The sequence below is a fragment of the Lactuca serriola genome, chromosome 4, assembly GCF_051521515.1.
Source record: "Lactuca serriola cultivar US96UC23 chromosome 4, Lser_US96UC23_V15, whole genome shotgun sequence".
In the NCBI taxonomy this organism is placed as follows: domain Eukaryota; kingdom Viridiplantae; phylum Streptophyta; class Magnoliopsida; order Asterales; family Asteraceae; genus Lactuca; species Lactuca serriola.
In genome coordinates this window covers 389477577-389495167 of record NC_136411.1, presented here as the reverse complement: position 1 = coordinate 389495167, position 17591 = coordinate 389477577, and the positions used below count along the sequence as shown (strand labels likewise).

The following is a 17591-nucleotide window of genomic DNA, read 5'->3' as shown; positions in this document are numbered from 1 at the left end:
AAATTTATGTGTTATATCGATCCTAGGAGGACAGATCTATGTTCTGGATGCATTGAGCACGACTAAAGTCGACTTGGTAGACTTGGACTTTGGGGGACTCGGCGAGTCGCTCATAGGACTCGGGGAGGTGGGCTATGATTCCCCAAACCTTTTTTGTTTCTGATTGAACTGGTTGAGTCTAAAAGAGGACTCAACAAGATGGATGTGAATATGGACCTAAAGATTAGAGAACTCGACGAGTTCAAGGATGAACTCAGCGAGTTTAAGGCAATGTCCCAACTATATGAAGAAGAACTCGACGAGTTGAAGGAAGAACTCGACGATTCAAGAACTAAACACTTTAACTTGTATGAAGCAGGACTCGACGAGTTCAAGGATGAGCTCGACGAGTCATAAGCAAAAGGTCCTGATTCTGTATAAAGGAGAACTCAACGAGTTCTTGAAAGACTCGATGAGTAGGATCGAAGTTCCAGGATGTTGTGGGTTTTGGAACTTGACGAGTTGGTGGGCCAACTCGGCGAGTTGAGTCATCAAGATGTTGACTTTGACCAAAACTTGACTTTGACCAGGGTGTTGACCTTGACTTTGACTTTGACTTTTACCTGAGTTGTCCCTTGAAAGGGTTAAGAGTATGAAATGGTAATTAATGGTGGTTATATGTGTAGGAGTGTGAGAGGGGTTGATCCCAACATCGATGACAGTTCAGACACTTCACGACATTGTGGTGAGTTACCTTCCAGTAGAAGAGGGTCAAAGGCACCAACGCCAACCCACTAGTAAGTGTTATAGTAGAGATAATTGTCTTCGTGATAATTATCTGGTATGTTGTTCTCTGTTATGATTATGTGTTAGCATGATATGATGTTATGTGATAGTAGATAGTATGGGGAATAGTCCCCGTGTTACGGCCGTAAGGACCGAAGGGTAGGTCGGGCACCCTAGATATGCCTGACAGTATGTTATGCTATGTTATTATGTGGTAGTGGTAGGGTGAAATAGTCCCTGTAGCCGGTTGAGATGAACCGGAGGGTAGGTCGGCGCCCCAGAATTGCGAGACAGGGTAGGTCGGCTCCCTAAAATTGCGAGACAGGGTAGGTCGGCACCCCAGAATTGCCAGACAGGATAGGTCGGCACCCCAGAATTGTCAGACAGGATAGGTTGGCACCCCAAAATTGCCAGACAGGGTAGGTCGGGCACCCCAAAATTGCCCGACAGTATGTTTGTTATATGGTATGTGGTATGATGGGGGGACTCACTAAGCTTCGTGCTTACAATTTTCAAATTTGTTTAAGGTACCTCTTCTTCGAAGGGTAAGGAGCCGACACGGAGCGCATCACTCACACACACAGGATTTCTACCTTGTGGGATTCTTGGGACTGTACTCTAACATTATTACTATTTTATGTTATGGTTTGAGACACGTGTCTATGTTTTTTGAAATGATATGAAGCTAAGATGTTTTTCAGTAAACTGTTTTATAAGTTACTTAATCAAAAACAAAACTTTTGGCTTTGAAAATTGGGATGTTACAAGTTGGTATCAGAGCCTTGGTTTAAGAAAATCGAGCACACTCTTGGGTGTGTCTTGACTCAAACCGAGGACTTGGTATGAAAATTTTTAAAAGAAAAATCATTTTTAGAAAGAATTTTGAAAAGAATTTGAAAAGAGAAAAGGAACTTTGAAAAAGAACAAGGTGTGTGATGCATGTAACCGGCCGAGCTCAAGTAAGTTTTTCCCCAAGATACCCATACATGTTATGTTATGATATGATATGATTATGAGAAGTGCATGCTAGATTAGGGCTAAGGATCTAAGAAGGATGCCTTATATGCCTGTTGTATGTGTATGGGAACTGCATGCTAGAATAGAGCTAAGGATCTAGGAAGATGACTTATGTGCCTGTTGTATGTGCTTATGCTAAAACTCATTAGTCAGTCATATGATGGCCTGGATAGGGTATGCTTGATATGGATTACTCAATGCTCGAATGTTGCTTGCTACGTGCTTTTAGGAGTCCTAGTTACCTTTGGCTAACTAGTAAACAAATATGTTAAGTTACATATTAGGAAGACTAAATAATTTTAGAAGGTTAGGTCTAGCCCTACTTTGCAACTCTTGTTTGAGTCCAACCGTTGTAGGGGAGGGTCCCTCATTTGAAGAATTATCTGGTCCGAGTGATATGTAATAGTATTAGTGAGCTAGTTAGGTAAAGGTAGCAGGGATTTATTATGCAGCTGATGGCGGAGAGTGGGTTGGAAAAGTTACCCTAGGGTAAGCCTAGGAAGAGATTAGTGCAACAATCAGTAGTAGTGAAAAGGACCTGGTCAAGTCAAAGCAAACCTTGAGGAAAGTACAGATAGATGTGGAAGGTAGTATGGGCCCGTACTACTGAAAGCAGAGGATCCATACTCGAGTCAAGGAGGGCAGAGGCAGAACCATGGAACTTGTAGAGTGTATGAGACCTCTCGAGTTATGTATGCTCCTGATGGTTATGTGTTATGTTTCAGAATGGTGACGACACGACACAGAGCAGGAGGTTCAGGGTATGGGAAAGGATCAGGTTCGGGTTCGGGTGCAAGTTTCGAGCCAGTTGATGACTTCGGATAGATTTAAAAAATTATGATGCAATGGTATGTAAACATGGTATTTAGAAAAATGAAAGCAAAATGGTAGCATGGAATGGTATATAATGGTGCTTTCGAGAGTATAATGTTAAATTTGTGTATTTTGAAAAAAAAAACAACATGCCAAAGGTAGGTTCTAATATTTTTCAAAAAAACATGAATATGAAATGTTATATCAGGATAATTTTCATCAAGTGTTTCTGAAAAAAGTACAGTCTTTTAATTTCATTTTTTCTAGGCGTTCTCTCAATAGTGTAAACCTGAAATTAAAAGTAGCAAACAACATTAAATTTCCAAAGTTGACTGGGATATAACAAAAAATGGATTGATTATAAAACTATACAGCCAAACCTCCAATCTATAGGTTTCTTCGTGAACATGGAGACCTGTCACACCCAAACTTATGCTAACTTCACTGAGAATAATGACCAATGTGTATTTGTTATCAAGAATCCAAGATTAACCACTTACCAAAGTAGTGATGACGCTACAATAGTGGGAAAAAAGTGGTCAAGCATTACTATGGACTGTTTATTGAATTTCATAAAGTTCATCCAGCTTAACAACCCAAACAACTCTAAATTTATCAGGACGAAATAGATAACATTAACATGCAATAGTTGATGCATTTGAATACCATATTCTAAAATATGTACACTATGTAGTAACGGGATCATTTTACTAACTTATACCATTGAATTTTTTTTTCATAATACTTTGTAATTTTTCATTAGTTCCTCACTTGTAAGCTACCACATGGCAATCTTGAACCCCTTGTCTTCATTAAATCCAAAATTTCATCAGTTTAATACCAGTTCCCTCCTTCTGCAAATAAAAATAAAACAAATTAAAAAAAACATATCTCAAAAAGAACGACATGATATAGTCAGATGAAGATGAGATAGAATAAATCAGCTAAAAACATGTGAAATTAAGTGACAATACTTTTAAATTACTAACAGCATTGATACACAAACTGTACAGATCACCATGGTTGCATCATTCAAAGCAAAAATATATGTGAAAAAACATAAGGAGCGTTTGGAACCCTAACCCATCGACTGAGGTACGCGCCGAAAATGATGTATGTCACATAGATATGTGAGTGGTCGATGGTGGTAACTGCATTGGATGGAGGTGAAGGCGGTCTACAACTGGTGGTAGTCTTGCTTGTTATGGTGGAGTAAGGGTGTAACGCTCGTGTTTCTAGGCTCGACATTAATGATGATGTAATAGTCTAGGCCAACCTTTGTAATTTGTTTTGAAGTAATAAAGATGTATTATTTGATTATTATGTGTTTTATACTTAATTATTATGATTTAATAAGTTAAGGATAAAAAAAATAAGCGTCGAAAATAAATGTTAGATAAACCCGATATCTATGAAGAAAGTTGTAATGGTTGAAATAAGGATTTCGGGGATATAAAGAATACCGAAATCCAAGTTATCACGAAGAAGTTATAACACATAGAAGTTTCGTGACAGAACCGGCACGACCCTGTATGGCGTGAAAAGTGAGTTTACGATAAAGTGTTTTTTTAGCCTTAGTGATCTAAATGAAAGTCGTAGTGTTCGTTAAACCAAGAGCGCCCATAAAAAGAACGCCCAAATCTGACTTCGTATGAGGAAGTTAGAATTTTTTTCTAAGTTTCAACTTAGATGTATGCAGCTCGAAACTCGAATTTTAGATCGAGTGATTTTTTGCCGAAACAACCTAAAAAAGAATCGAATATTTTGTTGATGGTAGTTTAACGGCAAAAGAACAAACGAAAATGGACATCGAATGAAGAAGTTATGAATTTTTAACGGACTTTTCCTTTCCCGGCCTGTTAAAAATATAACTTTAAAAATAAAGTCAAAATTAGCCGACGGGATCTAAACGAAAGTTGTAGAGCACGGTCTCACATACGTGTGGATATAAAGACCGTAAAAAACGGAGCACATATGCGAAAGTTACGAATTTTTGAAGTTTGAAAATTCGGAGTACCCCCAGCGTACTCGTGTTCACGGTCCGAGATTGGCCACGTAGCCCTACTCTTTCGCATGAGCGACATGTTTCGTAGCCTTGACACGTCTGATATGATCCCCTCGTACGCCCAGTGTACTAGTTGAAGAAGGAGTACACCCAACGTACTCTAAAGTTACGCCCAATGTAACTCGAGTGTTCAACCCCTATAAATAGTGATCGAGGCCAGTCGATTTTTGGTTACAAAATTTCACTCCTCTCACGTTCTACTTTCCTTTTTGTTACAATAAATACCCCCAAGCCTATTATATCATCCTAGCATCATAAGCAAGACCCGGAGAACCCGAAGATCCCGAGAAAAAGAGTTTTCGAGCCGAAACTCTGTCCGCGAGAAGCCTGGTTTTTGAGAAAACATCCCGGTTTCATCAAAAAATATTGTTTTAAGGGACGGAGTGTTGTCCAATCATCGTCTTATCAAGTAAGTGTATAGTCACTATCATCTTACACATAGCTATGAGGTATTTTATATAAACTACGTGCTATGTGTGTGTGTGTGTATATATATATATATATATATATATATATATATATTGTTTGTTTATTTCAGATGGATGTTGAATGAATGATTTATACAGGTTTTAAATGATTTAAACTGTATATGTATTTTATATCTACAAAAATGTTGGGTAAAACATGGGTAGATGAAACAGCTGGTACGTGTTGAAAGATGAGTTGGATAAATGAGATGATCAGTGATATAGATCATGAGATGAGGGTGAGGGGTAAAATATGAGAGAAGCACTTACCCAAATGTTGGCCCCTGTCATTCAACAATGTACGGATGACAACCATGGACTATTCTAGACGGTCCGTGGAACACTAGCACGCTCGCAACCTGTAGGTGTTGTGAACTATATGTTCATCAGATGTACTCTAAAAACCCATTGATATGTATTGCAGGTGGATTCCTATGAATAATACTGTCGATAACTGAGAGCTATGGACTTAGCACATGTTGTATAAACCCTGGCAGCTATGGACTTAATGCATGTTGTGTAAACCCTAACATCTATGGATTTAGTGCTTGTTGTATAAACCCTGGCGACGATGTACTTCGTGCCTATTCCTTAGGATGAATCCTTAGGAATGAGTGATAGATGATTCTTATGGTAAATACTTAAGAAATAATCAATACAATGGGGATGGGTAATTAGGTTAATTGTTTGATAATAAAACACAATAACTTTATTATTGTGGGTTGAAAACCCTATGTACTCACCAGGTTTCCCAACCTGGCCCACTCAACTTATTTTTTATCACAGGTGTCGATACGAAGCTACATTACACTGAGAGATTAAAGGATATGTAAAATCACTAGTGTAAATGAATGTAAGTTCTGTTTATGCTTATGTTTTTGTATTGACGATGACATCTCAAAGTTTTAAAATGAATAAAATACATTTCCTCAGAAATGATTTGATAATATATTTGTCATGTTTTTGGGAACAAATTCCGCAATGTATTTCTTTAAAAGATACTTTAATTTTTAAAATCAAGCACAAACAAATCGGTCTTTTCTAGCTAAGAAATCTGTGGATGTCATAGTTGGTATCAGAGCATTAGTTTAAGCGAACTAGGAAATCTGTAGGATTTCTAGACTTAAACTTAGAATGCTAAGTGATGATCGTGAGATGAGTGTCTACCATATTTTAGACACGAGCACTAGTTTATTTTAGGAAAAATGCCTAAAATGCTTTTATGTGCTAAATGCTATATGTTTGCCATATATGATATTATTTGTTCGGATTTATGGTTTGTTGCCAACCAGATCTGCAAACCTTATGTGTTTAGTATTCTAAGCGTATGACTACGATATTAGAACCAGCATGTAAACGTTTCGGAGTGATAACGAAGATTTAAACGTCTATCAAAAATAGAGATATAAATTCGCCTAATTTGGTGTATAGATCGAAATGGCAAGCACACAAAGTGGATTGGGAAACGATAACCCGCAACCCGAGCCAATCACAATAGCAGGAGTACAAGCAATGGTGCAGACGATGTTGGATCAACAGATGGAAGAGACAAAATGTTTACTTTAACAAAGTAAGGATGAACTTACTATGCCAGTACATCAGGCATCTGCTCTTGAGGCAACTATCTAGGTTGCTAAGTCTATTGAAGAATTGATCAACGACAGGACCACCAACAAGGTTGAAGTTGGCAAGAAGAGGAAATGTGTGGGGTCTTCAATGTCCAACAAGAGCAACATGTTCTCAAAGTCTAGAAAAAGAGGTGGTAAAGAAAAATGGTGCGGGAAGTGCAAAAATAAACACTCTAGAAGGGAGGTGACTTGTTTCAAGTGTGGAAAGATCGGGCATTACGCCGATGAGTGTACGTTTCCCAAGAGGGTGTGTTACAAATGTAGGGAACAAGGACATATTTCTAGAGACTGGCCAAGGAGAAACGAGGTAGGAAGGCCTTCCACTCAACTATCTGATAATTGCAAACTAGTCCCTGCACTTTATAATTAATACTTTTAACCCCAAAATTAATTCTTATTAATTTCTGGCTAACTATTAATTAAACATAATGATTTCTAATTAATATATTAATCTTTTAACATATTAATAAATTCATTTATATTAATTTATTAATCTTATAATAAATCAATATCTCTCATTTCATAATTTCCTTGTCTGGTTGCTAGGTTTGAGGGCAACCCAAAAGGACTGTGCTGCTATCAATTCAAGTACATATCAATTATAGTTATGGGCTTAGACACATAATCCAACACTTCCCAGCTCATGGCATTAGCAATTGGGAGGGATAGGGCTTTCACATGGCCCTTCCACCAGGTGAGGGCTCGATCAGAGAAAGTGCAAGCGGCGAACTTGACTTTGCTGGTCTCCGAGCATGCACAGATCTCGAAGACTGTTTCGGTCTTCTCGAACCATTGCATAAGTGCAATGACTCCTCTTACCCCGTTGAAAGTCTTTAGCTTCGTATTCGAAAATTCCTTGTATGTGCATTCCCTGATATGACCATGGCCAGTGCCATGATTAAAGTGGTTGGTACTGCTTCCAGTTCCACCAGCTCCGTTAGTGTTTATTTACTTAAGAGCAGATGTTACTGCTGTAGCGATAGCAGCTCGTACCATGACGGGGTCATATTGTGGGGGTGGTGGCGGTGGTGTAGGTGTTGCGTTGTTGATGCGACACGCAGATCTACGAGGTGGCATCGCTACCAAAGAAATAACTATGAAGACAATAAGTCTTTAATGATTGAATGGTTCGGGTAGCAGAGGTCTCCTGGTAGGTGGAATCCATCCATTGTGTCTGTACGAGAATAGGGAGATAAGGAGGTTGAACATCAAAGTTAAACTTATTGTATGCATAAAGTACTCCTATAGTATTCTAAATGTTATGTTTGATTCTAAGGTTTATAATTTTGGTAAGTTTTAGATTTGTTGTCCATTGTAGCTATCCCATGGCATATGTTGGTCGACTCTCGGACAAATATAGTTGATCAGGCTATATTCATCCCAGTCCCGATTACATATCTCAAGGCATACCTGTATTGTACAACTCATCTATAATACTTCTATATTGTTTTAATTATTATATTGACCCTGTTATTAATATGAAATGAATCCATGCCTACTTTACAACAAAATTAAATAAATTTTATTTTAAAAGTATGACTCTTACTCATAGTGTTTTTGCCCAGTTGTGTTTATAGTTGTATACCAAAAATGGTTTTGACATACTTAATTCACTATAAACAAAGCTCTGATACCAATCAGTCACACCCCCAAACCAGAACGGCGGAAACGTTCGGGGGCGGAGGACGTCATATTCAATATCATAACAATTGCATAGTAAGGAAAGTACACACCACCAAATATATAAATATTTAAAAGTGTTTACATAATTGTAGTTGTTACATGTTAAAAATATAAATACAATAATATGTTTCAAAAGAAGTCATTAACGCCAGAACGTTAATCCCTAAAAGATGATTTCCAAACCTGCTTAGCGGTTCCCTGAGAATACAAGTTATTTCAAAGAAAAAGTGTCAACAATTAAGTTGGTGAGTTCATAAGCAGTTTTGATAAAATGTATGTCATTCCAAAGTTTGTGCGTTTTCCAAAAAAAAATCCTTTTTTTCTTATAAAAGTATGAAATGCATATGAATGTTCGTGTTGTGAATTATAAATAGTTGCACCAGGAAAATCCATTATTTTCCTATTAGTTTATTGTTTTAGATACAGGAAAATCTCTTATTTGCCTAAAGTAACATGCAGTCTCTAAGACCGAAAATCGCAAGCAACTGACATGCTTAAAGGTTGAGGCATAGTTTTATATAATAAAGCTATAAGAAGATCGCACTTGTTAGATGAAGAATAGTTTTAATAGCTACTCATTCATAAAATCAGAATACCATAATAATTGTCTATCCGGTGAGTTTTATAACCATACTAAACATAATATGCCTGTGGCGACGGTCTTCAGGCGTCGAAACGTTTATGACTAACAATCAGGGCGCGGGATCATGACTTCCCGTATAGATTTATACACATTTGACACGCTCTCCAAGTGGGAGACTCTGGTTATAATAGACAGGACTTTAGGTTGTCCCTTTTCGCAAAAAGGTAGCATTGAAGATGTAATTGTCTCACGAATTCTCAACTAAGTCTGTATTAAAGTGATAGTTTTGTATACAATGTTTATCCTCTTTCACAATGTTTGTCAAAGCATAAATCATAAGTTCTTTGAATGCATAAAATGGTTTAACAAGGATGGCTAACAACAAGTTCACGAGTAATATGATGAAAAATCATTTGTATGAAATGATTTCCTTTTCTACCGTGTTACAAAGGCGTGATGATGAGTTGAGTTTTCTTGTAAAAGCATCATGTTATAGTTGAAAATGGTTACCCTTGATATGATGTAGTATGCAAACGTATAAATAAAACATATTTCTATTTATAAAACATATTGTATCCCAAGAGGGTAAAGTTGTGTTGTGAGGTGTTTTGCATGATAAAAACTTCAAATGATAGAGATAAAACAACAATATGAAAAGTATAGCAAAAGATCGATGTTTCACACGATTTTAGCCGTGTGTTTACTTGTATTCCCCCCTTAAAAGTGTTTAAAAGCGGTTAAAAACGTATTTAAAGTGTGTTTGTAGGGGTATGAACTCACTTGATTGAAGTGGTTGTTTTGAAGTAGTCGAGAGAAGAATCGAGCGAAACTTCGACTAGAGAGAGTTGAAATCTCGGGATCTCGGGAGTGTAGAACTTCTTTCGGAACTCGAGTATGAAAAATCGGGGCTTCGGGAAGGCTTATCGAGGTAATCACGCAGAGTAATGGCACTTAGATGGAAAGAGATGAGCACCAAACCCGGCACCCTTAAGCTTCTATTTATAGGGGTTGATTTGGGGTCTCAAGTCGTGAGTTTGGATTGCTCACGTCGTGAGGCTTAGTCAGCATGATCCTCTTCGATGAGTTTGACGTGTCTGACACTCTGGAACCCATCAATCATGAACTCACATCGTGAGCATGGTTCCCTCACGTCGTGAGGCTGAGTCAGCATGATCCTCTCGTCAACTTGCTCTATAATGGTCATTCAGACTGCTCACGTCGTGAGTTTTAAGGCTCACGTCGTAAGTCTTATACGTAGACTTGACTTCTGCATTCTAGGCCTGAAAAGTGGTGATTTGACTCCTCACGTCGTGAGAAATGATGCTCACGTCCTAAGTTCAGTTAAATTAGGGTTTCTGACATGCGTCCTGCTCTCAGACAACTGTATCTTCGGAAGGCCATAACTTTTGCATATGTGCTCCGTTTTCGACGTTCTTTATATCCACACGAAGGTGGAGACATACTCTACAAATTTCATTAAGATAATTAAGGCTAAAAAGTAGTCTGTATTAAATTCACTTTTTACACTAAACTACGTTTTGTTGGTTTTGTCGTGGATCTTTGATTGGTCATAACTTCTTCGTTATAACTCGGATTTTAGTGTTCTCTATAGTTCCGAAAACCTTGTTACGGTGTATAATACTTTATTTAACCCAAATAAGATTTTAGAAAAGTTTAATTTTGCCCTAAATTTGACTGGTGTTACAGAGTGGTGGTGGGTGGATGAAAGGAAGAAACTTTACTCGTAATGAGAGCGTCTCTGTCTCCACTGTGGTAAATCAGCCCTAATCAAGTCAGAGAAAACTGCTAATTGCGAGTAGTGAAACGGGAAATCGAAAATTGATTTTTTGGAGCAGATGAAGGGGTTCTGGTGTAATCAATCGACATCTGTCGCACACCCTAAAGATCCCAGACCTTCAATCTTGAAGTAGATCCTTCTCTGTGGCGACAATGGAGGCGAGAAGCCGAGAATAGTGATAGAGATTGGAGCGGTGGGAAGAGTGGAGGAAAGAAGCGGTGGATTACACATACATACATCCGATTTAAGCCAAATGTGAGAAGGAGAGACAGACGGTGGGGCGGTGGGGGATTCTAGAAAAAAGATGAACACTGTGGAAAATGATTATAAAAGGAAGACATGAGCATCTGGGAGAAAATCCTCTGATCCAAAAAGGTAAAAAAAAAAAAAAAAAGGTTTGGTCCAATCAGATCACATTATTGTTCCGTAAGGAACATGAAATTAATATAATGTATAATTTATATAATTTTTTTAGACAAAATTGCAAAAATGGTCCCTGTGGTATGCATATTTTTGCCCCGACTTTTTTGACTTCATGGTCCTTTTGAGCTAGTTTCGTTGCAGATTTGGTCCCTCGGTAAACTGAAATGACTTTAATACCCTTAGGTATTTATTTTCTATTTCTAAATTCATTTTTTTTAAGTTTTAATAATTATTTATTCATTTTAATAATTAAAAAATGAAAGGGCTCTCTCTCTCTCTCTCTCGTCAACAAAGAATAAAAAAACCGCACCCCATCTTCTTCTTGCCCAACACTTCCCTTTCTTATCTATGGCTAGTAAAATATAATCAAGAACTTCATTTGTGTGTTCTTAAAAAAAATAACCAACATACCATTGTTTTTGGATTGAAGGCCTGGTTCAAAAAAAAGATGAACATTGGATCGCCTAGGAAAAATGATGAACAATAGGTCAACGATGATGGTAGCTGCACAAACTATTATGATTAGAGACCTCAAAAACTCTCTCTCTCTCATCAGTAAAGAACGGAAAAACCCCACTCGTCTTCTTGTTCCCCAACCAATCGCCTGATAAACGCTGATCCTATTATCCCTCTTTTGTTGAAACCTGCAAATCGCTAATTTTTTGGAATGGGATTTGGTGTCAATGTTTGAACAAGTGATCCCAACGTTTTGAAGTATAGGTCATATTTGTTCTGATCATTGCCGACATGAGCTTTGGTACCAGAAATTCAAGATCAATCCAAGTTTTCGAAATCTAGGGCTTCCTTCTCTGCCATTCTATTTCAAGCTAAGCATCAAAAAATGCCAATAATAGCAAACCCTTTAGGAATTGATGATGGAATAAGGAGTTACCTGGAGGGAAAAATCAAAAAGCTGATGCATCAATACTGGAAGTAGGAGTTATTGGATAACGGTGGTAGGCATGAGGACCTCCACCTCCCCTAATGCTTTGTCTGTAATGTGTAGCCGGTAAGGATGAGGAGCTCCACACAGGTTAATCCCTTAACATTTCGTTTATTGCTTCACATGTCATCGTCTCTTATTTGTTTCAACTTATGTAGGAGATAAGCCTCTTAAGGGTGGAGAAGAAAGTTTAAAAAGGCAGAGGAAATGGTAAGGGGTGCAGTAGCGTTTGTGTTGTGTCGCCGGTAAAGGAGAGAGAGAGAGAGAGAGAGAGAGAGAGAGAGAGAGAGATCCATTTTCTGTATTTTTTTTATTAATTATAAAATAGTTAAAAAGGAAAGAAAATGAAAAATAAATATATTAAAGGTATTTTAGTCTTTTCAATTTGGTGAGGGACCTTTTCCACATACAAACTAGCTCAAAAGGACTACCAATCCAAAAAAATCGAGGTTTGGACTAAACCTCAGAAAAAATGCATACCACAGGGATCATTTTTGCAGTTTTGTCTTTTTTTTATTGAATATGTTCTAACCACGTTAAGTTAAAATTAACACATATAGTATATATTTAATTAAAAACTACTTATTATTATTATTATTATTATTATTATTATTATTATTATTATTATTATTATTAAATACTAGTAATAAATCACAATCATCCACCTCAAACTATAACATTTTTCTTTTGACATATCAATTTTACATTAACTTCATCAAACAAAAATATAATAACTTAAACACTTCATAATCATCGATTGTTTTTCAAACCTTTTTCCATGATTAACTCATGTACCCTTAACTACATATAGGTTGTGTTTGGCGCGCCACAGCTAGCTGATAAACTAGCTTATTTTTCAAGCTTTTTTAAGTTGTCATGTTTGGCAAGCCAAAAAGTAGCTTATAAGCTAGCTTTTTAAAAAGCTACTTAGAATAACTTTTTAGGAGCTTTTTAAAAAAATTTCAAATATACCCCTTAATTAATTATAGAAACACATTCTTTTAAATACCCTTTTATGTCATTTTATAACTTTCAGTTAGTTTTACCAAACGTCATTTTTTATCAGCTATCTTTTCAGCTGTCAACTAGCTTTTTATTTAACAACTAGTTTTCAGCTAACAACTAGCTTTTCAGCTAGTACATCAAACATAGTCATAATATATTATAAAACTTCATCATCTAAACTATAAAGGTTATGTCCGCTACGCGGGGGCCATAAGCTTTCAATATTGTTTCCGAATGATAAATATGACAGACGTAGAAAGTGCAAGGATGAAAAGCCCGGAGTTTGTCCCAGACCGTTTTTTTTTTCATGTTTTTATGAAAAAATGTAAAAGTTTTGACTGCAAGGATCAGAAGTTTCAAAACGGTTAAAGAATTAAAAGGGTAGAAATTAACAAATTTTAGAAAATGGATCAAAGTTGTCAAACCGTTAAAGTTTTGTGGCCAAACTTTAAATATTAAAAAGTTCCTAAAAAGTGTAAAAATATTGATTGCTATGACAAAAAATGTCAAAATGTTTAAGTTTTGTGACCAAACTTTAAATATTAAAAGGTTTCTAAAAAGTGTAAAAATATTGATTGCAAGGACTAAAAATGTCAAAATAGGTAAAGAAAGAGGAGCAAAGTGCAGGGACCATTTCTGCCAAAAAAATGTCCAGTTTACTATTCATAAGCTTCATATATATATATATATATATATATATATATATATATATATATATATATATATATATATATATATATATATATATATATATATATATATATATATATATATATATATAGGGTTAGGTTCATTTGAGACCACCTATATTTTGTGAGACCGTGAGACGCATTTTTTTATTTTTTTTATTTTTTTTATTTATTTTTTTAGTTAATTCAAGTTCCGAAAATAATATTTAAAAAAAGATTTTTTTGATTTTTCCATTTATTTTGCATTTTAAAATTATTTTTAGAATATGTACAGTGTAATATTCTATTTAGAATATTTCACGTATTTTTAAAAAAAAAATAGATTTTTTTTAGTTAATTCAAGTTCCGAAAATAATATTTAAAAAAAGAATTTTTAGATTTTTTCATTTATTTTGTATTTTAAAATTATTTTTTAGAATATGTCAGTGTAATATTGTATTTAGAATATTTCACGTATTTTTCAAAAAAAACGAATTTTATTTTTATTTTTTATTTTATTTTATTTTATTTTTTTAGTTAATTCAAGTTCCAAAAATAATATTTAAAATTTTTTTTTTTTGGATTTTTCCATTTATTTTGCATTTTAAAATTATTTTTAGATTTAGTCTCTCGGTCTCACAAAATTAGAATGGTATCAAATGAACCTGAACCTATATATATATATATATATATATATATATATATATATATATATATATATATATATATATATATATATATATATATATATATTAATTTGTCGATTTCACATAAATATCCATGTTTCAAAATGATATTAAACGACAATAACATGTAGTTAAAATAATGTATTCTAACACATAAATTTTGACAATAAATTAAACCTTTTTGGCCTTTTTTCCGAAAATACATAAAACGAAATTTCTTACTTATATAATTATAAAAATACTAAAGAGTAAATTACACGAATGGTCCTACGGTTTGAATTAATTTGCATGTTTGGTTCCTATTTTATTTTTTTGATACGAAATATCTTTACTATTTGTTTTTGTTGCGCGCTTAGTTCCTGTACTATCTAAAAACTCATTTTGCTCTTAATTTTTTAATTTATTTAAATAAGGTGGGGTAAATAAGGTAAGGTAAGGTGTATGTGGGGTTGGGGTGTGTTTATTTAAATAAATTAAAAAATCAATTACAAAATAGCCTTTTTAGAAACGACAGTGACCAAGCATGCAACATAAACAAATAGAAGGGACTTTCCGAGTTAAAAAATAAATTAGGGATTAAACGTGCAAATTATCTAAAACCATAAGAACTATTCGTGTAATTTACTTTTTAAAAAATGAAAAAAAAAGGAAAAAAAAGAAAAACCTGTTATATATATATATATATATATATATATATATATATATATATATATATATATTTTAAATTATATCGAATTACTAGATTAATCAACAAAAATATAGCCTCCAATAACAAAAACTAGATTTGAGATTGACTATTATACTTCGATTGAAACTATTTTATAATATAGTATCCATATTTTGATTTAAAAGGAAAAAAAAAAAAAAAAAAAAAAAAAAAAAAAAAGTTAAATTGTACTAATATCATTAGAAATTAATATTTCATAGAGCAATAAATATTTCTCGGAAAGTGAAAGGGCTAAAAATTAATTCTCCCGGTCAAAGTTTTACACACTTGAGAAAAGTCAATGTTCTTCCCTCCTTATCCTTCTTCTCCACCATAACATCACGCAATTTCTCAGACTCCCATGGAGAAAAACCCTAGATCAATGGCCCGTTTCAGAGGAATCTTTGATTCTGTAATACTCATCACGGTTGCTGTCTTCCTCTGTACTCAGTCGTCGTCGGTGGTCGCAGAGGACGATGAGAAGTGTTTGCGAGGCGTGAAGGATTCATTTCGTGATCCAGAGTTGAAGCTTCATTCCTGGAACTTCAATAACAATACCCCAGGATTCGTCTGCACATTTGATTTCGTCGACTGTTGGAACGATCAGGAAAATCGTTTGCTTACGCTCAATCCTATTAACTTAGGCCTCGCCGGAACAATTTCACCGAGCTTCGAGTTTTGTATGAGCTTACAGAATCTAGAACTCTCCGGTAATCGTCTCACCGGTTCCATACCCAGGGACCTTTGTAAGTGGATGCCTTATTTAGTCAACTTAGATCTATCGGACAACCAATTGTCGGGAGAGCTTCCGGATCTCGCTAATTGTTCGTTTTTGAATAAGCTTATCCTCTCCGGCAATCAATTTTCTGGTAGTATACCACCTCAGTTCTCAAATTTCGGCAGACTATCTGATTTTTCGGTTGCGAACAATGCTCTTTCTGGTCCGATTCCACCAGGCTTGTCGAGATTTGGTGCGTCCAATTTTGATGGGAACAGTGGACTTTGTGGTGAGCCGCTTAGCAGGTGCGGTGGTTTAAGCACGAAGAATCTGGCGATAATCATCGCCGCCGGTGTGTTTGGGGCAGCGGCGTCGTTGTTAATAGGGTTTGGGTTGTGGTGGTGGTGCGTGACGAAATCGAAGCAAAGGAGACGCTACGGAATCGGCGGAGACGACGATAGCAGTAGCTGGGCAGATAGGTTGAGAACTCACAAGCTTGTTCAAGTCTCTTTGTTTCAGAAACCACTTGTGAAGGTCAGATTAGTCGATTTAATGGCTGCAACAAACAATTTCAGTAAAGAGAGTGTCGTCATTTCATCAAGAACAGGAACAACCTACAAGGCCATTCTCTCCGATGGATCTGCTCTTGCGATCAAGCGACTTAGCAAATGCGACCTTCACGAGAGGCAATTCCGAGCTGAGATGAATCTACTGGGTCAACTCAGACACCCTAATCTGACTCCATTGTTGGGTTTCTGCACAGTAGAAGAAGAAAAGCTCTTGGTTTACAAATACATGTCAAACGGAACTCTCTCTTCTACATTATCTAAACAATCAAGCTTGCTGGATTGGCCAAGTAGATTTAGAATCGCCCTTGGTGCAGCAAGAGGCCTTGCTTGGCTCCACCATGGCTGTCGACCTTCAATCTTACATCAAAACGTAAGTTCCAACGCCATATTTCTTGATGAAGATTACGACGCTCGAATAGTAGATTTTGGATTAGCTTCCCTCATGAATTCTAACGAAGGTAGCTTTATCAACGGTGACCTTGGTGAATTCGGTTATGTAGCTCCGGAATACTCCATGACCATGGTTCCTTCCATGAAAGGAGATGCTTATGCTTTTGGTGTAGTGCTCTTAGAACTTGCAACTGGTCAAAAACCCACGAATGTAACAGCTGCTGAAGAAGGGTTTAAGGGTAGTTTAGTCGATTGGGTGAATCAGCTTTCAAGTTGTGGACAGATGGAGAATGCGATTGATAAGAATGTTCATGGAACAGGTCATGATGAGAAAATTGTGAAATTCATGGGAATTGCAGGTAATTGTGTTACACCTCAAGCTAGATCAAGATGGTCAATGTATCAGGTTTATGAAGCATTGAAGAACATGGGACAAGAATTAGGGTTTTCTGAACAATATGATGAGTTTCCACTTCTTTATGGCATGTAGAATCATGTCTATTCATTCGATGCTTATAAATTATAGCTATTAAATCCAGCATATATCTTCAAGAATGCTATTTGGGTATCATTCAAAATCTGGGTTAGAAGTTAGTAGTATTTATTATTTGTAGTATATATATATATATAATAAATGAAATTTGATTATTTTTATGATACTAAA

At 35.8% G+C, this 17591-nt stretch overlaps 1 protein-coding gene across 1 annotated transcript; it reads left to right on the top strand.

The window, feature by feature from the left end:
• The first annotated feature begins 15504 nt into the window (after positions 1-15504).
• LOC145097839 (Leucine-rich repeat protein kinase family protein) lies at positions 15505-17591 on the top strand. The gene has a single exon (XM_079035492.1). The coding sequence runs from the start codon at positions 15612-15614 to the stop codon at positions 17415-17417; it is 1806 nt and encodes a 601-aa protein (XP_078891618.1). The 5' UTR covers positions 15505-15611; the 3' UTR covers positions 17418-17591.